The sequence below is a fragment of the Hyla sarda genome, chromosome 3, assembly GCF_029499605.1.
Source record: "Hyla sarda isolate aHylSar1 chromosome 3, aHylSar1.hap1, whole genome shotgun sequence".
NCBI lineage: Eukaryota > Metazoa > Chordata > Amphibia > Anura > Hylidae > Hyla > Hyla sarda.
In genome coordinates, this window is record NC_079191.1 from 331,053,917 (window position 1) to 331,075,716 (window position 21,800).

At 39.8% G+C, this 21,800-nt stretch overlaps 1 protein-coding gene across 4 annotated transcripts in view; it reads right to left on the bottom strand.

The window, feature by feature from the left end:
* STXBP5 (syntaxin binding protein 5) overlaps positions 1-21,800 on the bottom strand; it is a 530,024-nt gene that overhangs the window by 256,967 nt on the left and 251,257 nt on the right. For all 4 annotated transcript variants that reach the window (XM_056567305.1, XM_056567304.1, XM_056567306.1 and 1 more), the window contains 2 exons: positions 19,237-19,320; positions 1,865-1,988 (listed from right to left, as the gene is read on the bottom strand). In XM_056567305.1, the coding sequence (XP_056423280.1) occupies positions 1,865-1,988; positions 19,237-19,320 (208 nt within the window). The remainder of the gene's footprint in view (positions 1-1,864; positions 1,989-19,236; positions 19,321-21,800) is intronic.

Genomic DNA, 21,800 nt, shown 5'->3' on the forward strand with positions numbered 1-21,800 from the left:
GGCTGGATCTCACAGGCTTCCGTAGCAGGCAGACAGGAGGTCATGATCTGACCTCCTGCTGCCATAGCAACCAAAGGCATCCCATGATCGTATGCGAGCACCGACATTTGAGAACAGGGGGAGCTGTCAACACCATAGATGCATGATCAGGAGTGATCACGGCATCTATGAGGTTAATGCTGCTGGGACTGAAGCGATCGCAGCTTCCGCAGCTGCGGAGGGACTCCAGCTGTGCTAGGACGTATGCATACGTCCCAGTGCGCGAACGTGTCATTGTGCTGGGACGTATGCATACGTCCTATAACGGGAGGGGGTTAATGTAGCAGAAAAAAGGTGATTCAAAAAGTCCCATCAAAATAAAAATGGTACTGATAAAAAATACAGATCACAGCACAAAAAAATGGCCCCTATACAATCCCATATAGGGAAAAATTAGAAAGTTATAGGGGTCGGAAGAGAACATTTAAGCATACCGATTTATTTTTATTTATTTTTTTAAAGATATAAAGGGGGAGATTAATCATAACGTGCTGAGGGAAAAATGGAGTAGTTGCCAATAGCAACAAGATAGGTGTGTACCCCTATAGTGTGTCTTGGAGTCAATGTATGGTGAGTGGCAGTGGCTCCAAGCCCGGCCAGTACCTTCAAGTACATCAGTGACTAAAAAATTCTGATAATACAATTTTACAAAAACTATATTGAAAAAAAATGGGCGGGGCAATGCATTTTCAATTTCAGTTTTAGGCCAAGCACAGCCTACATTTTCAGTTTCGGTCCAAAATTTCCCTTTTGGTGCATCCCTAAGGTTAACCCCTTAAAGGGGTACTCCGCCCCAAAACATCTTATACCCTATCCAAAGGATAGGGGATAAGATGTCAGATCACCAGAGTCTCGCTGCTGGGGACCCCCGGGATCGCTCTGCGCATAATGATGGGCAATACAGGGGCCGGAGCATCGTTACGTCACGGCTCTGCCCCTCGTGACGTCACGGCCCGCCCCCTCAATACAAGTCTATGGGAGGGGGCGTGACGTTCATCACACCCCCTGCCATAGACTTGCATTAAGGGGGTGGGCCGTGATGTCATGAGGGGCGGAGCCATGACATCACGCTGCTCCATCACTTTTTTTTTTTTTACTAAAAAAGTTATCTCAGCTTAGCTGCCTTTATACTTTTCACTACTGCAGCTTGGTCAGGTGACCACAAAATTACTTGGGTTTCATGTGTAACAGTGAGTGGTCTGTTTTAATTGGCTGACTTCCTGTGAACTACAGCATTGCATGGCCTAGCAGATCCCTTCTGGCAACTCTTAGACAACACCTAGCTTCACCCTAAATGTTCATCCATGTCCTTTCCTTGTGCTTAAGATCTTATAACTGACCTAAGTGAAAAGATGTGCAGTGATTTAGAGGAGTTTAATGAAGCCTGATACTGCTATCCTGAGTGTATGAGTGGAGATCCCTCACAAAAAGGACAGACTGAAGCTGTATCACATGTGGTCCTCTATAAAGTGAGTTAGGGAACAGAAATTCTGTCACCTATCACTTACTGCGCTTATACATAACTCATAGCAAGTGCAGGGATGAGACTGAACCCCTCTGTCTCTGCAACACCAAAGGCATCTGGGAAATGTAGGCTGCAATGGAGAACTATGTCAGAGAGGAAATACGAATCAAGCTGGCAGACAATCCCCACTTGTCACATCAGCTAAAATAGGTATACACAAGAACCTCCACATTCTTATTTCATAAAAGCCCTATGCTGCAATATATAAGCAAAAAAATACAAATAAAATAGTTTCTTTAAGCAAACAGTTTGATATCCATATGGAGAGAATAGAAGTTGTAAAAGATATCAATGTCTTACCATGTGGTACGATTGTCTGTATGGGCTTGGCAGGAGAGCGTACATTCCATATGGTCAGAGTACCATCTGAATGGCTGCAGATGAACTGCTTTCCTTCATGGTGCCAAGCAACAGAATGGATCGCCTAAAAGTTAAAAGGAAAAAAAAGCTTAAATCCAGGCATACATAAATATGTATTGCGTGTGTGTGTATATCTTTATGATTTAACATGTTAATAATCACTTTAATGTACAGCACTGTGGTGAAGTCTACTATTTTAATGATTAAACTATGTAATTGAAGCTTTGTTCCACACTATCAATAAGTATTTTTTAATTACTTAGGTCTTACAAGTATAAAAATTGCCATGATTTCCCATCAACTTGTCTTTTGTGACCAGGAAAGTAATATTTTGAACAGGTAGCTAGTTTTACTGAGAAAATATAATATTTGTATTTGTTATGTTTACAGTCAAGAAAAACAACATTTAAATCAAAATTTACACGAGTCCCCAATAGAGGATTCCACTATACTGTCCTGTCTTTGGTAATATGCTTATGGAAACTCTTACACTGCCCCCATGTCCTAACATGATGATCACCCCGCCTTATTGTAATTCCAGGAAAAAACGTTTTTTTATTTTTTTATTTAAGATCAACTAGCTCCAGAAAGTTAAACAGATTTGTTCATTACTTCTATTAAAAAATCTTAAAGGGTACCTCTCATCAAATAAACTTTTGATATATTTTAGATTAATGAATGTTGAATAACTTTCCAATAGCATGTTAATGAAAAATATGCTTCTTTCTATTGTATTTTTCCCGATCAGTCCTGTCAGCAAGCATTTCTGACTCATGCTGGAGTCCTAAACACTCAGAGCTGCCAGCCTGCTTTGTTCACAGCCAAACAGGCTGTGAACAAAGCAGGCTGGCAGCTCTGAGTGTTCTCCTTTGTGAACAAAGCAGACTGGCAGCTCATAGTGTTTAGGACTCCAGCATGAGTCTGAAATGCTTGCTGCCAGGACTGGTAGGGAGACCCCTAGTGGTCATTTCTTCAAAGTGGAACATTAAATAGAAAGAAGCATATTTTTGTATAACATGCAATTGTAAAGTTATTCTGCATACATTAATCTATAAAATATCAAAAGTTTTTTTGATGAGAGGTACCATTTAATCCTTCCAATAGTTATCAGCTGCTGAAGTTGAGTTGCTCCATTCTGTCTGACAAGAGTGCTCTCTTCTGACACCTCCGTCTGTCTCAGGAACTGTCCAGAGCATAAGAGGTTTGCTATAGGGATTTGCTAATACTCTGGACAGCTCCCGAGACATGTGTCATCAGAGAGCAGTTAGACAGAAAAGAACAACTCAACTCAACCGGTAAGTTTAACGTGCATTGTGGGTAAATTGTTTGAAGGACTTATAAGGGATTACATACAGGAATACATAGGGGATAATTGTATTATAAGTGATAGCCAGCATGGGTTTACTAAGGATAGAAGTTGTCAAACCAATCTAATTTGCTTTTATGAAGAGGGGAGTAGAAGCCTTGACAGAGGAATGGCTGTGGATATAGTGTTTCTGGATTTTGCTAAAGCGTTTGATACTGTCCCTCATAGACGTCTGACAGGTAAGTTAAGGTCTTTGGGTTTGGAAATTTTAGTTTGTAACTGGATTGAACACTGGCTCATGGATCGTACCCAGAGAGTGGTGGTCAATGATTCGTACTCTGATTGGTCCCCGGTTATTAGTGGTGTACCCCAAGGTTCAGTACTGGGACCGCTGTTGTTTAATTTATTTATCAATGATATAGAGGATGGTATTAACAGCTCTGTTTCTATTTTTGCAGATGACACCAAGCTTTGTAGCACGGTACAGTCTATAGAGGATGTGCATAAGTTACAAGATGACTTGGATAGACTAAGTGTCTGGGCATCGACTTGGCAAATGAGGTTCAATGTGGATAAATGTAAAGTTATGCATCTGGGTACTAATAACCTGCATGCGTCGTATGTCTTAGGGGGGATTAAACTGGCAGAGTCACTGGTAGAGAAGGATCTGGGTGTACTTGTAGATCACAGACTACAGAATAGCATGCAATGTCAGGCTGCTGCTTCCAAAGCCGGCAGGATATTGTCATGTATCAAAAGAGGCATGGACTCAAGGGACAGGGACATAATACTCCCCCTTTATAAAGCATTGGTACGGCCTCACCTGGAATATGCTGTTCAGTTTTGGTCACCTGTCCATAAAAGGGACACTGCGGAGTTGGAAAGGGTGCAGAGACGCGCGACCAAACTAATATGGGGCATGGAACATCTTAGCTATGAGGAGCGATTAAAGGAGTTACAATTGTTTAGTCTTGAGAAGAGACGTTTAAGGGGGGATATGATAAACGTATATAAGTATATTAATGGCCCATACAAAAAATATGGAGAAAAACTGTTCCAGGTTAAACCCCCCCCAAAGGACGAGGGGGCACTCCCTCCGTCTGGAGAAGAAAAAGTTTAGTCTCAAGGGGCGACACGCCTTCTTTACCGTGAGGACTGTGAATTTATGGAACGGTCTACCTCAGGAACTGGTCACAGCAGGAACAATTAACAGCTTTAAAACAGGATTAGATACATTCCTGGAACAAAATAACATTAATGCTTATGAAGAAATATAAAATCTCATCCCTTCCCCAATATCGCGCCACATCCCTACCCCTTAATTCCCTGGTTGAACTTGATGGACATATGTCTTTTTTCGACCGTACTAACTATGTAACTATGTAACTATGTAACTTCAGCAGCTGATAAGCACTGGAAAGAAATATTTTTTTTAATAGAAGTAATTTACAAATCTGGTTAACTTTCTGGAGCCAGTTGACATACATAAAAAAAAAAAGTTTTTTCCTGGAATACCCCTTTAACCCCTTAAGGCCCATTTTCATCTTAAGTTCTCAAAAAATCTTCGTTTTTGCATTTTCGTTTTTTCCTCATCTTCTAAAAAAATCATAACGCATTCAATTTTGCAGCTACAGACCAATATAAGGGCTTGTTTTTGCATCGCCAAGTGTACTTTGTAATGACATTACTTATATTATAATCTGCGGCGAAACAAAAATAAATTATTTGTGGGGTGAAATGAAGAAAAAAAATGCCATTTTGCTACATTTTAGGGCTTCTGGCTCTACGCAGTGCACATTTCGGTAAAAATGACACATCTTTATTCTGTAGGTCCATACGGTTAGAGGGATACCCAATTTTTGTAGGTTTAATTTATTTTACTACTTTAAAAAAAATTATAACTACACGCACCAAAATTTGAATGTTTAAAATGGTAATCTTCTGATCCCTATAACTTTTTTTTATTTTTGAGCATATGCGGCTATATTAGAGCCTATTTTTTGCGCCGTGGTCTGTAGTTTTTATCGGTACCATTTTTGTTTTGATGGGACTTTTTGATCGCTTTTTATTAATATTTTTATGGAATATAAAGTGACCAAAAATTCACTATTTTGGACTTTGGTATCTTTTTTTTGTGTATGCCATCCACCTTGCAGTTTAGCTAACCTTAAATTTTAATAGTTCGGACATTTACGCACGCGGCGGTACCACATATGATTTTTTTTTTATTAAAATTATTTAAAAAATAGGAAAACGGGGGTGATTTAACCTCTTAAAGGACAACTGTAGTGGTCAAAAATCCCTGCCCATATGTTCCCCAAACAAAAGTTATACAATTTAGTCAATTAGTCCTATTTACCTATATGCAGCCGTTTCTGAGATATTAGAGTTGCCAGCATAGCCCAGTAGTCCTGCGTCCGTCCCCTATTCATTACATTGCAGCCGCCATCTTGGGGACGGAGATCTCTTCCTCCCAGCAGTGTTTGTGCTCCCCCCTAGCCTCCGTCAGGTCCTCCCTGCTTATGCATATGCATGAGCGGGTGCTTTCTGAGGCAGCCATAGGCTCATCCTCAGAAACGCCCCTATCTGTAAGATTCAAGCAGGGGGAGAATGAGGACGTACACAGCTCCTCCCCCCTCCCCTGCTCTGTCTACACAGGACCTCACTTATCACGGGGAGGTTTCAAGTTTTCACGGGGGAAAAACAGAGCAAACCACAGAGCAGGGAGGGGAGGACGTGTGTGTGAAGGAGACATATTACACTGCAGGGGCTGGTGGTGTATACAGGGAATAAATATCATACTGGAGATGATTCTGTGTGTGAGAGGCGGGGGGGGGGACTACTGAATGACACATGGTGGGAGCTGTAGTCCCTGTTATGTGTGTGTATGCCAGTGTTTCCCAACCAGGGAATGCTGGAAGTAGTAGTTTTGCAACATCTGGAGGCACCCTGGTTGGGAAACACTGGTGTATGAACTACAACTCCCAGGAGACTACAGAGATACAATATAGGTGTTGGTGAACTACAACTCCCAGGAAACTACAGAGATACAATAGAGGTGTTGGTGAACTACAACTCCCAGGAAACTACAGAGATACAATAGAGGTGTTGGTGAACTACAACTCCTAGAAGACTACAGAGATACAATAGAGGTGTTGGTGAACTACAACTCCCAGGAGACTACAGAGATACAATATAGGTGTTGGTGAACTACAACTCCCACGAGACTACTGATACAATAGAGGTGTTGGTGAACTACAAATCCCAGGAGACTACTGAGATACAATAGAGGTGTTGGTGAACTACAACCCCCAGGAGACTACAGAGATACAATAGAGGTGTTGGTGAACTACAACCCTCAGGAGACTACAGAGATACAATAAAGGTGTTGGTGAACTACAACCCCCAGGAGACTACTGATACAAAAGAGGAGTTGGTGAACTACAACTCCCAGGAGACTACTGATACAATAGAGGTGTTGGTGAACTACAACTCCCAGGAGACTACATAGATACAATAGAGGTGTTGGTGAACTACAACTCCCAGGAGACTACTGATACAATAGAGGTGTTGGTGAACTACAAATCCCAGGAGACTACTGAGATACAATAGAGGTGTTGGTGAATTACAACCCCCAGGAGACTACAGAGATACAATAGAGGTGTTGGTGAACTACAAATCCCAGGAGACTACTGAGATACAATAGAGGTGTTGGTGAACTACAAATCCCAGGAGACTACTGAGATACAATAGAGGTGTTGGTGAACTACAAATCCCAGGAGACTACTGAGATACAATAGAGGTGTTGGTGAACTACAACCCCCAGGAGACTTCTGATACAATATAGGTGTTGGTGAACTACAACTCCCAGGAGACTACAGAGATACAATATAGGTGTTGGTGAACTACAACTCCCAGGAGACTACTGATACAATAGAGGTGTGGGTGAACTACAAATCCCAGGAGACTACAGAGATACAATATAGGTGTTGGTGAACTACAACCCCCAGGAAACTACAGAGATACAATAGAGGTGTTGGTGAACTACAACTCCCAGGAGACTACTGAGATACAATAGAGGTGTTGGTGAACTACAACTCCCAGGAGACTACTTGTGTGATTGAGTCTATACAGGAGAGCCAAGAGTGATTGTGCGTATACAGCAGAGCCGAGTGTGTGATTGTGTGTATACAGCAGCGCCGAGTGTGATCGGGTGCATACAGCAAAGCAGAGTGTGTGATTGTGTGTATACAGCAGAGCCAAGTGTGTGATCCAGTGTATACAGCAGAGCCTCTGCTCTGCTGTATACACTCGATCACACACTCAGCTCATCGTTGGAAAGGTCTTTCAAAGACCTATTAAATGACGTTTTTTGGCCCAGCACTGCAGATGTCCTCTAAGGACCCAGGACGTACAGGTACGCCATGAAGCCCAGGTACTTAAGGGCCCATGACATACCTGTACGCCCGTGGGAATTTCGGCCCCCGCCGCGGTCATCAGAATGCTGGGAGTTGTAGTTGCGTACCTCCAGCTGTTGCATAACTACATCTCCCAGCATGCCCTTCGGCGATCAGTAAATGCCGGGAGTTGTAGTTTTGCAACAGCTGGAGACACACTGGTTGGTAACAGAACCTAACTGAAGGTTTTCCAACCAGTGTGCCTCCAGCTGTTGCAAAAGTACAACTCCCAGCATGCACGGTCTGTCAGTACATGCTGGGAGTTGTAGTTTTGAAACAGCTGGAGGTTTGGGGACAGTGTAAGGGGGTGTATATGTAGTGTTTTACCCTTTTTTATGTGTTAGTGTAGTGTAGTGTTTTCAGGGTACATTCACACAGGCGGGTTTACAGTTTCCTGCTTGATGTTTGAGCTGCGTCAAATTTTTCGCCGCATCGCAAACTCCTAGCGGGAAACTCACCGTAATCCCGCCAGTGCGAATGTATCCTGTAAACACTACACTACACTAACACATAAAAAAGGGTAAAACACTACATATACACCCCCTTACACTGTCCCCCCCCCAATAAAAATGAAAAACGTATTGTACGGCAGTGTTTCCATAACAGAGCCTCCAGCTGTTGCAAAACAACAACTCCCAGCATTTCCAGACAGCCACTGACTGTCCAGGCATGCTGGGAGTTTAGCAACAGCTGGAGGCACCCTGTTGGGAATCACTGGCGTAGAATACCCCTATGTCCACTCCTATGCAATCCCTAATTTAGTCCTCAAATGCGCATGGCGCTCTCTCACTTCGGAGACCTGTTGTATTTCAAGGCAACAGTTTAGGGGTATTTCCATACTTGGGAGAAAGTGAACTACACATTTTTGGGGGCTTTTTCTCTTTTTACCCCTTATGAAAAGGAAAAGTTGGGGGGCTACACCAGCCTGTTAGTGTAAAATTTTACACTAACACACTGGTGTTGCCCCATTCTTATTATTTTTACAAACTGTAAAAGGAAACAAAGACCCCAAAATTTGTAATGCAATTTCTCTACATATGAGGAAATACCCCATATGTGGGCATAAAATGCTCTGCGGGACACACAACAAGGCTCAGGAGTGAGAGCGCACTATGGACATTTGAGGCCTAAATTGGTGATTTGCACAGGGGTGGCTAATTTTACAGCGGTTCTGACATAAACGCAAAAAAATTTATACCCACATGTGACACCATTTTGGAAACTAAACCCCTAAAGGAGCATAACAAGGGGTATATTGAGCCTTAACACCCCACAGGAGTTTGACAAATTTTTGTTAAAGTTAGAGGGGAAAATGAAAAAAATAATAAATTTCACATACCCCATATGTGGATGTAAAGTGCTCTGCGGGCGAACTACAATGCTCAGAAGAGAAGGAGCACCATTGGGCTTTTGAAGAGAAAATGTTTCCGGAAATGAAGGCCACGTGTGTTTACAAAGCCCCCATAGTGCCAGAACAATGGACCCCCCCACGTGTCCCCATTTTGGAAACTACACCCCTCATGTAATGTAATAAGGGGTGCAGTGAGCATTTACACCCCACAGGTGTCTGACAGATTTTTGGAACAGTGTTCTGTAAAAATGAAAAATGTAATTTTTCATTTGAACAGCTCACTGTTCCAAAGATCTGTCAAATGCCAGTGGGGTGTAAATACTCACTGCACCCCTAATTAAATTCTGTGAGGGGTGTAGTTTCCAAAATGGGGTCACATGTGGGGGGTCCACTGTTCTGGCACCAAGTTGGGCTTTGTAAACGCACATGGCCCCTGACTCCCATTCCAAACAAATTCTCTCTCCAAAAGCTCAATGGCGCTCATCCTCTTCTGAGCATTGTAGTGCGCCAGCAGAGCACTTGACGTCCAGGGAAGGGGTATTTCCATACTCAGAATAACTGGGGTTACAAATTTTGGGGGTCATTTTCTCCTATTACCCCTTGTAAAAATGTAAAATTTTGGGAAAAACCTGCAATTTAGTGAAAACATTTTTTTCTTTATTTACACATCCAACTTCAACAAAAAGTCGTCAAACACCTGTGAGATGTTGAGGCTCACTGTACCCCATGTTATGTTCCTTCAGGGGTGTAGTTTCCAAAATAGTATGCCATGTGTTTGTTTGTTTTTTTGCTGTTCTGGCACTTAAATGTGACATGCCCGCCAAAAACCATTTCAGAAGAACTCACTCTCCAAAATCCCACTGTCGCTCCTTCCCTTCAGAGCCCTCTAGTGCACCCGCCGAACACTTGACATACACATGAGGTATTTCCTTACGAGAGAAATTGGGTTACAAAATTTTAGAAAGATTTCTCTCCTTTTACCCCTTGTAAAAATTCAAGAGATGGGTCTACAAGAACATGCCAGTGTAAAAAATGAAGATTTTGAATTTTCTCCTTTAATTTACTGCTATTCATGTGAAACACCTAAAGGGTTAACAAACTTTTTGAATGTCATTTTGAATACTTTGAGGGGTGCAGTTTTTATAATGGGGTCATTTATGGTGTATTTCAAATAATAAGGCCCTTCAAATCCACTTCAAAACTGAACTGGTCCCTGAAAAATTTCGATTTTGAAAATGTTGTGAAAAATTTGAATATTGCTGCTATACTTTGAAGACCTCTGATGTTTTCCAAAAGTAAAAACATGTCAACTTTATGATGCCAACATAAAGTAGACATATTGTAATTGGGAATCAATATATCATTTATTTGGAATATCCATTTTCCTTATTAGCAGAGAGCTTCAAAAGTAAAAAAAAATACTAAATGTTAAAGAATGTTAAAGAAATGCAAAATGTTAAAGAAATGATGCAAGTATCGACAAAATTTTACCACTAGCAAAGTAGAAAAAACATTCTCTGAATCAGAATGAAAACTAAAAGCATCCCAGAGTTATTAATGCTTAAAGTGACAGTGGTCAGATGTGCAAAAAAGGCCGGGTCCTACAGTGAAAATTGGCTGGGGGGGGGGGGGGGTATTCACGTGTATTCTCTTTTTTTTTTTTTTCCCCACCTTTTACTTTTTTTTTTTTTTTTTTAGCCCATTAGGGGGCTATACTATGCAATCTTCAGATTGCATACACCGTTCAATGCTATGCCATAGCATAGCATTGATCAGTGTTACCAGCACTCTGCTGCTCAGGCATGGAGCAGCAGATCGCCAATCGGATGACGATGAGGCAGGTGAGGAAGCTGATCCAGGAAGCTGATCGGGACATCGCCATTCTGTCGCGATAGTCCTAATCAGCTCTGCTGAGCTGCTGGGATAGTTTCACTTTCAGTTTAGACGCCACAAAATCAACTTTGATCGCGGCGTCTAAAAAGTTAATGACGGGCATCGGCTCGATTGTCGATGCCCGGCATTAGCCGTGGGTCCTGGCTGCCCATAGCAACCGGGACCCACGGGGTTTAACCCGTTCTCCGCTTGTGAGAACGGTTTAAACCCCGTTAGCGGGACACAGGTACACCCTCAGTCCTTTAGGACTCGGGAACGGGGGTGTACCCGTACGCCCTGCGTACTTAAGGAGTTAACTATGGAGAAACATGGCAGTAAAGGTGAACATACATTTTCAACCAGTGATTTGTGAAACAATCTTTTAGTTGACTGTTCAGTTCTTACCAATAATAAGAAAATAAATTTTGTTAAAAATGTAACTGGACTGCAGCCTAAAAAATTCTGATTGTTGCTCAAATAGCTATTCCAAAATATTGCAAACTAACTAATTCATAAGGCAACTACAAACCAGCACTTCGCTTTGCATTTGTTTGTATCAAAATAATATAATTTCGTAAGGTTTAAATCAGAGCTTTTTATACTTTTCATTTTGGTTACATAGTAGCGTAGATCATGTCATCCATTCTACATTACCCAGGGGGAGGCACCAGCAGAAAGAGAGGTCCAAAAAGCCACAAATGTAGACTACATATCATTATCACTTTATCATCCCCTTTTATCACCTCCTGTGCAATTACATACCCCCTTCATTACCCCCTGTGCCAAATCATTTAATGATCACACTTTTGGCCTCCACATGTCCAGCTACACACCAGGCCCAGGTGAAGGCTCACTGATGGAAAGTGGTCGCGGCGCGGGCTGCCAGTTCAACATTAGGCAGCATGGACCGTTGTCACTTAAGAACAGGAAGCAGTGGCAGCTGTCGCTAGGAGACGGGACGGTGAGCGACACACGTGGTGACTGCAATCAACACACTGATGTGTCACAACACCCAGTTTGGAAAGCACTAGTTTAAATGGGTGGCATTCCAAGAGACATAAAACAATTTCTAAGCTCATAATACTTGCCCTTAAAAATTGATGGCCAAAGATGCATCACTGTGAGGTAAGTGCGGTGAGGTCTAGCAAGTACTAAGGGATTATATACTTTGAAAAATAGGGTGGAGAAAAATCGTACTCACCCACTGTAGTTGCGTGAATAGATGATATTTATTCCAGGAACATTTTCATGGTCATGACAGGCGTGGGACGTGGAGGAGCACAGAAGCAAGCAACTAGTTTTGCGCCGGGAGGTGCTTTCTCTTGCTTGTGAAAAACGTCTGGAAGGAATGGGCAGGGTTATGAAATCCCAGCGCTGAATGATGTAACCTATGCATATTAGGTAGACTGCAACACACTAGCATAAATTACTTGGACAAAAAATAATAACCAAATAAAGAGGGAAAAAGATAAAGAGAAAAAGGAAAGGGACAAAAAATGCAATAACTGAGAAAAGAGAAGTCACAAGAAGACACTAACATCTTGTCAGTCATTAAGACCTAGTCCATCCATGGCTCTGGTGCGTGTGATCCATCTCTCCTCGCAAGGAAGTAGTGTTCTGTGTCGGTCAATGCCAGGTGAGTTTTCCTTAATTATTTGAACTCTGTAAAACTTCAGGGTCTCCACGTTTCCTCCGTGCATAGATCTTACATGCTCAATTAAATGTGCACACCCATGTCCAGTGTGAATAGATCTCTGATGTACGCAGAACCATACTTTTAATGGTCTTATTGTGGAGCAAATATAGAATCTTTTGCAAGGGCATATTGCCACATATATTACAAACTCGGCACAACAGCAGATGAAGTCCTTGACTTGCAAGTCCACTCCTCCAATACAATAATACTTTCCTGAAACAAAAAACCTTTTTAAGATTAAAAAAAAAAATTAACAAAGAAGAAACTGATTTCGAGATCCAGGCCAGTGAATTGATTCAACATTTATATAAGAGAGGATATCCGGTAAATGAACTAAGTGTAGCACTTGAAAAAGCAAGAAAAATTCCTCGGCACGACCTGATCACTAAAAACTACAAAAAAAAAGAAAAATAGAACTGGAAGAAAGAACGGTCCGCGTTTTGTTTTTTCTTTTCAGTATAATATTATGGCTGATATGGTAAAACAGGTGATTACAAATAATTGCTTTATCATTGAAAATTATCCTTTTTTCAAAGATGTGGCAGTGAAAAACCTCTGATATCTTTCAGAAGAAATAAAAGCATTTAGTAACATGCTGGTTCGTAGTATTCTTCCATTGGAAGATAAAAATAAAAAATAAACTGGCTATCTTCCTCTAGTCCAATAGGAAATCATAAATGTGGCCACTGCTCGCACTGTAGGTTTTTGTTTCAGGAAAGAATTGGACTTACAAGTCAAGGACTTCATCTGCTGTCATACAGAGTTCGTAGAATATGTGGAAATATGCCCTTGCAAAGGATTCCATATTGGCTCCACAATAAGACCATTAAAAGTAAGGTTCGGCGAACATCAGAGATCTATTCACACTGGACTTGGGTGTGCACATTTAATTACCGGTAAGCATGTAAGATCTATGCACAGAGGAAACACGGAGACTCTGAAGTTTTACGGAGTTCAATCAGTTAAGGAAAACTGACCTGGCCTTGACCAAATCAGAGCACTACTACGTTGTGAGGAGAGATGGATCATACGCACCAGAGCCATGGATGGACTTGGTCTTAATGACTGACAAGATCTTAGTGTCTTCTTGTGACACTTCTCAGTTATTGCATTTTTTGTCCCTTCCTTTTGCTTTTTCTCTTTATCATTTTCCCTCTTTATCTATAAATTTTTTGTCTATGTAAGTAATTTATGCTAATGTGTTGCATTCTACCTAATATGCATAGGCTAAGTCATTCAGTGCTGGGATTTGAAAACCCTGCCCTTTCCTTCCAGACGTTGTTCACAAGCTAGAGAAATCGCCTCCTGGCGCGAAACTAGCTGCTTGCTTCTGTGCTCCTCCACGTCCCACGCCTGTAATGACCATGAAAATGTTCCTGGAATAAGTATCATCTATTCACGCAACTAAAGTGGGTGAGTGCGATTTTTCTCAAGTATTGAACTGCATCTTTGCAAAATTATCTGCACCCTCAAGTATTGCCTGATTATCAAGTGACCCACTGGAAGCCAGGCTTATTTTCCTAAACACGGTTGAAGCTCATTCTAGGTACACTTTTACAGCAGTGCCACTTTACTATCTACTATTTACTAAGAGATTATATAACTGCACAGATCATATGAAATTCAAATCAGTATAAAGTGTGCAAATTTAAGTGCCACGCTGTACATATGAAGTCTACATATTTTAGTAGAGAATTAAAGATAGGGAGGTACTAATACACTTATACGCTAGTCTAAACTCACAAAGCATTATACAAGGCCCGTAATGCTTTCCCCAGCTTATCTAGCCCCCACCACCAATAGAAGCCTCCACATTTTGCAATCTAAAGATTTATTTCACATTAGTAGCAGCAATAAAATCAAGTGGGATTAAACCATCTGTGGAAAATGTAGTAATGGTTTCACATGTAAGCTAAAAACATTAGGAAAAGTTAGTCAGTAGGGAGTGGGCTAATGACAGATGTACATGGAATTTCCTCACATGACCTTGCAATGCCGTTACTTAACAGACGGAGTATTAGCTGCCAGATGTTAATCCCCCAATTGGCATTTTCTGCTTAAACAGGTTATCTTCTAAGCAGTAAGTATGCTGTGTTAAGACTGGATACACTGCATGATAGCCAAGGTTCCTAGTGAACGCTGCTCACTGAATCTCATACAATGGTAATTGTTACTATTACACTCACAGCACTGAGGCAAGTCTGGCCAACCGTGACAACTGCGAGTAGCCTACATATCAATAAACTGATGTGGCAACTGAACTGTTTAGGTGCTGAAGGAATAGTCTAGTACTAGCTACATTGTGATGCAAATACTTTAAATAATCTGCCAATTCTCTATATGAGGATGATGGATACATTTGGATCATATTTTTCTTATTAAATTGCAAGTAATTAAAACATGCATATAACTTTTTATTTTTATAAAAAGGTTGCACTATTTTGTCTATATAGAATGAATAAATTCCATTACACAGCAAGCGTCTTCCAAGTCCATTAAATTGGCTTTCCTATGGCTCAAAGTCTTAAAGGGGTACTCCACTGGAAAACTTTGTTTTTAATCAACTGGTGCCAGAAAATTAAACAGATTTGCAAATTACTTCTACTTAAACATCTTAACCCTTCCAGTACTTCTCAGCTGCTGTATGTTACAGGGGAAGTTATTTTCTTTTAGAAATTCCTTTCTGTCGGACCACAGTGCTCTCTGCTGACACCTCTGTCCATTTTAGGAACTGTCCAGAGCAGAAGCAAATACCCATATAGCATGCCTATCCTGTGCCAGACAGTTCCTAAAATGGACATAGGTGTCAGCAGAGAGCACTGTTGTCAGGCAGAAAAGAACTTCAAAAAGAAAAGAACTTCCTGTGAAGCATACACCAGCTGATAAGTACTGGAAGGATTAACATTTTTAAATAGAAGTAATTTACAAATCTGTTTAACTTTCTGGCGCCAGTTGATTTAAAAAAAATGTTTTCCAGGGGAGTACCCCTTTAAGCTTCTCCTATCTCAATAAAATCAATAAATCATAATTTGGCTCAGATAATCATGCAGGGAAGGTGGGAATGGCTAGAGAATGAACACTCAAAGTAAATTTGATGGAAATGACGCTGCTTGCCATTTGTTTTAATACATGCCAGAAGAATAATGTTAACACATTTTAAATAAAAACAAATACAAAAGAGGTTGGGCTAATAGTACAAGCAATTTAATACATTAACTGATCCAAAAGGTGTCCATAGCCTTTAACCTATTTAAGATAGACATACAGGTCCAGACCTACATTAAGGAATTACAAAAAAGCGCCTTCCAGGTCCCTGGCGCCCTCCACACTACCCACAAGAAGAGTGTAGAACAGCAATGCTGTATAGATCTAAGACAAAAAAAAAACACAAAACAAAACAACAAATTTGAACAGCGCTTGGGCATATGACTGGTACCCAGAGTTGGCATAGTCTCCTTAGTCATGTTTGCTACATCCTCCTCCTGTCAGTCATGCTTTTTCCTGAACTTAAGTATGTATGGGTGGGAGGAGGGTGCTACAACTGTGACCGGAGTAGTCACATCCACTTCCCCTTGACTGGATACCAGCATACGCCGTTGTCATGGGGAGTGAAAGCGGCAGTGACAACTGGCGCTTCCTTCTCACATGTCAACTACTGGGCATTGTAAGATGGTTTAACCCCTTAAGGACCGGGGTTTTTTCCGTTTTTGCATTTTCGTTTTTTGCTCCTTGCCTTTAAAAAATCATAACTCTTTCAATTTTGCACCTAAAAATCCATATGAGGGCTTATTTTTTGCACCACCAATTCTACTTTGTAATGACGTCAGTCATTTTGCCCAAAAATCTACGGTGAAACGGAAAAAATTATCATTGTGCGACAAAATTGAAAAAAAATCGCAGTTTTGTAACTTTTGGGGGCTTCCGTTTCTATGTAGTAAATTTTTCGGTAAAAATGACACCTTATTATTCTGTAGGTCCATACGGTTAGAATGATACCCTACTTATATAGGTTTGATTTTGTCGGACTTCTGGAAAAAATCATAACTACATGTAACTACATGCAGGAAAATTAATACGTTTAAAACTGTCATCTTCTGACCCCTATAACTTTTTTATTTTTCCGTGTATGGGGCGGTATGAGGGCTCATTTTTTGCGCCATGATCTGCAGTTTTTAACGGTACCATTTTTGACTTATTGATCGCTTTTTATTCATTTTTAAATGATATAAAAGTGACCAAAAATGCACTATTTTGGACTTTGGAATTTTTTTGCGCGCACGCCATTGACCGAGCGGTTTAATTAATGATATATTTTTATAATTCAGACATTTCCGCACGCGGTGATACCATATATGTTTATTTTTATTTACACTGTGTTTTTTTTTTTTTATTGGAAATGGGGGGTGATTCAAACTTTTAATAGGGGAGGAGTTAAATGATCTTTATTCACTTTTTTTTTTTCACTTTTTTTTTGCAGTGTTATAGGTCCCATAGAGCTATGATTGGCTGCACAAACCCCCCTCAGCACTCTAGATTGCATTTCCTGATTTTGGACCAGCAGGAGTCCAAAGTCTGTGCAAGAGATGGGGGGAAATGTGCTCTGGACAAATAGTGAGACACCTAGTGGCAGCTTTTTTAAACACAAATAAAACATAGAAAACTTCATTTTTTTTTAAACAAAGTACATTAGAAATATTTTTATTTACCATAAGAAGTGCAATAGCAAACATTAGTTTTAATAAGAGTGACCATTTAAGTGAAGAAATTGTTGTTCATTGCTACCCAGTGAATTGTCTTGAATAACCTCTAAACATAGGCATATACAGTACTGTGATAAAGTAATTATCTCTTTCCAGATTTCTTTTGTCTTTTTTCTTACACATTTATCACACTTAAATGTTCTGTTATACATATAACCCAAGCAAACAAAAAATCCAGTTTTCAAGTAATCATTTATCATGGGGATCATTAATTATGGGAAAAAGCTATCCAACCTACACAGCCCTAGGTGAAAAAGTAATTGCCCCTAAACCTAGTAATTGCTTGTGTCACACTCAGCGGCAACAACAATAATCAAGCGTTGGTCATAATTGGCAATAGGTTTTTCACATAGCTGTGGGCTACACTTCTTTGTAGAATCGTATTAATTCAGCAACATTTGGTTTACGAGGAGCATGTAGCACCTTTTTTTAGGTCATGCCACAGCATCTCAATCAGATTCAAGTCCGGACTTTTGACTAGGCCACTTCAAAACCTCAATTTTGCTTTTGTGTTTTTTTAAGCTATTCAGAGATGGACTTACTCGTGTGTTTCTGATCGTTGTCCTGCTGCAGAACCCAAGTACTTTTTTAGACAGATCACAAATTGATGAGCTGACATTCTCTTTCAGATTTTTCTTTTTTTGTAAAGAATAGAAGTAATAGTCCTCAGGCAGCAGTAGACCATCACACTACCACACCCGTATTTGACTGTTGGCATTATGTTCTTTTTCTGAAATGCTGTGTTACTTGATGTAATGGGACACACACACCTTCCACCTTGCCTTGTCAGTCCACAAAATATCTTCTCAAAAGCCTTGGGGATCATGTTTTTTTTGGGCAAAAGCAAGACTTTTTTCTCTTTGTTAAGCAGTGGTTTTTGCCTCTGAACTCCATGAATGTCATTTTTGCCTAGTACCTTTCTTATGGTTGAATCATGAATTTTCCTCACTTACTATCTGTGTTGTGGTAAGTGGGGCCTGCAGTTCTTTAGATGTTTTTGTAGGTTGTTCTGTGACCTCTAGGATGAGTCTTCTCTGTACTCTTGGGATAATTTTGGGAGGCCGGCCACTGCTGGGAAGGTTCACCACTGTTACAAATTCTCTCCATTTGTGAATAAAGGCTGTCACCATGGTTCACTAAAGTCCCAAAGCTTTATCAATGGCTTTATGACCCTTTCCAGACTGATAGATGTCGATTACTTTGTTTCTCATCTGTTCAAGAATTTCTTTGGATCGCAACATGATGTTTTCTGTTTTTACATTTTGTTTCTCTTAAAGTGATCAGTAACACGGCCTGAGTGTTGGAAGTGAAATTGTACTCATCTTTACAAACAATGTGATTAACCACAATACATTCATGATTTAGGAATGGGGCAATTACTTTTTCACATAGGGCCATAAAGGTTCGGATAGCTTTATTTCTGAGCTTTATGAAATGATCTCTTGAAAATTTAATTTTATATTTACTTACGGTAAGTTATGCTTGTGTAATATTAAAATTTGTTTGATAATCTGAAACATTGGACAGAGGCACATACTTTTTCACATCATTGTATATGCACTGTTTTGCAGATCCAAATTTTGTTCATTTTTTGTATTTTCTTTTTTATTTAAATTCTTTTCTATGTGAACAGGATCGCACCATCACCCATAACTCATGGGAGCAAAACTGACAACTTGGATTTCTGCTACTATGTAGATACTTAAAAAACGATAGACATATCAGCAGTTCACAGTTCCAACTTTATACATATATTTATATTTTGTGTGTATATATATATATATATATATATATTATATACACAAACACATATACATATATGAAATTAGCCAAACACCTATGTGACAATTCCAGACAACAGATTCCATACCTCATCGTAGGTATATCTGTAGTCCGCTCTCTTCGACTTGAGGTCCCATAATACCACTGTACCAGACTCATAACCGATTAGCAGCTAAAAGACAAAACTGTAATGTTAGAGATTTTACTGAAAACACTTGGCCTGTAGATTACTTGTTACATTTATTGAAGATACTGAAATATTGGTTTTAATTATTTCTGTTTCTTGAAAAGCCCCTAAACTTTGGCAGCAATAGATTAGTTGTATTGGGCAACTATGAGACCAAGAATAAATAGAAGAAAATGATGTGCTCCTTGCAGTCTTTTGGCTGAATAATCAAGCTGTGCACTATCATATCAGTAACAATACAACCAAAAAGAATCCCCAATGACACCTATTCAAATAGATGGCCATGACTGGCTACATGGTGCCTAGCTAGATCCTATGTTAAAGCGGAAAAACTCAATCAAAATTGGTACACAGAAGAAAAAACTAGAGTTCACACATATATATATATATATATATAAACAGCAATCTCAAATATTGGACCAATTGAGGACCACAAATATAAGCCCAGGCAACCAACAGAGAGCTAAAAAATTATAGTAAAGTAAAGTATAGTATTTCAAGGGGCCGTTGCTCCAATGGCCCCTTGAAAAAGGATACAAAACAGCGTTGGGGTACAGAGCAGCGCAACTATGGGTAAGCTATAGGCACCTTATATACCTGTATATCATGCACTTTATTTAGATTAGCAGCAAGTTGTCCTGCACTTACAAAATCTTTTAGTGTATATCGAGTAGACACAGGAGGATATTAGTACCCATCTGCAAGCTTTATTAGCTGTGGGGTACTATAGAATATATACCAATTTAAAATCACTCCTTGCACATAATCATAGCAATATACAAACACAGGTGCTCCCAAATATACTTTATTATAATTTTTTAGCTCTCTGTTGGTTGCCCGGGCTTATATTTGTGGTCATCAATTGGTCCAATATTTGAGATCGCTGTCCATATATATGTTTTTAATTGTGTCATCAATAACATTATGTTTTATTTAAGTGGTATATCGTGAACTCTAGTTTTTCTTCTGACTATCATATCAGTGTAGAACAGTTGTTCAGATTATATAGCAAAAGACCATAATTTGTAGTTAAAGGGGTACTCCGGTGGGAAATTATTTTTTATTAAATGAACTTGTGGCAGAAAGTTAAACAGATTTGTAAATTACTACTATTAAAAATATTTACCCTTCCAGTACTTTTTAGCAGTTGCATACTACAGAGAAAATTATTTTCTTTATTGTCTTGTCTACAGTGCCCTCTGCTAACACCTGATGCCCGTAACTATCAAGAACTGTCCAGAGCAGTGGACAATTCCTGACACGGACAGAGGTGTCAGCAGAGAGCACTGTGGACAAGACAAAAAAGAAATTCAAAAAGAAAAAGAATTTCCGCTGTAGCATACAGCTACTAAAAAGTACTGGAAGGGTAAAGATTTCTTAATAGAAGTAATTTACAAATCTGTTTAATTTTCTGGCACCAGTTGATTTAAAAAAAAAAAAAAAATGGTTTTCTACCGGAATACCCCTTTAATGAAGAAATGCATTGTCCTTTATAAGGGATGCCAGCATTGAGGGATATTGATAGCAAGAACTTTCCAAACAACTACACAACAGACGTAACTAACATCACTCAAGTAGTTTTCTTGGCTAATAGTGTCCATACACCTTCAGTTCACCAGATGGCTATCTCTACTGTCCACTGTACACAAAAACATTCAGCTCAGCAGAGAGTTCATGTGTTCTGAAAGGAAAAAGGGAAGTAAGCGACTGCCAGACAGCTCTAGCTTTCACCACAAACAAAAGAGTCAGGACCGTTGAAATCCAGCATAACCGATCCTTTTCTCCCAAACATCATCCTTCCAAAAAGCCAGAAGGTCTCCATACACATTAGACGATCGGATGGTCCCAATGAAATCGGCTCAGACAACATTTCACGATGGTGTATATGAGCCTTTACACAGATTTTTACCAATAAACTGATAAGGAACATTTTGTATTTGTGTAGACTGTAACAGAAGCAATCTTAGTTAATCCCCTGTCTATACAGCTTCATAATTAGTCAAGGAAACTGTCAGCCCTAACAGAGTTACATTTACTTTCAAACTTGAAGATGTGCAAAAATCACTAAGTAAAAAAGAAACCATTACGGTAATAGCAGGAAAAATATAAAACATCTAAAACGTGTTCTTCATTTATTCATAGCAGACTTTGCATTTTCAACAGTTTTGCAGATCACTGTCTTTCACTCAACTTTATGAAAATACCTGGGTTGCTGTTTTAAATGTCTCAAGGCAGAGACACGTGCAGAAAAGTTTGCAACTGTGCATTTATAAAATTAGATGAATAAGGGTACTATCCCATGTGCCATGTGAACCCAACCTTAGGATACAGTCACACAAGCCAAATTCACTGCAGATTTCCACATGGAATTTCTGTGTGGATAACCCCAACATTTACAGTAGCAGCAGATGATGCAATTGTTATAACTAGCTTCTAGTTTGGGAGACCTGCATTTGTGGCTTAAG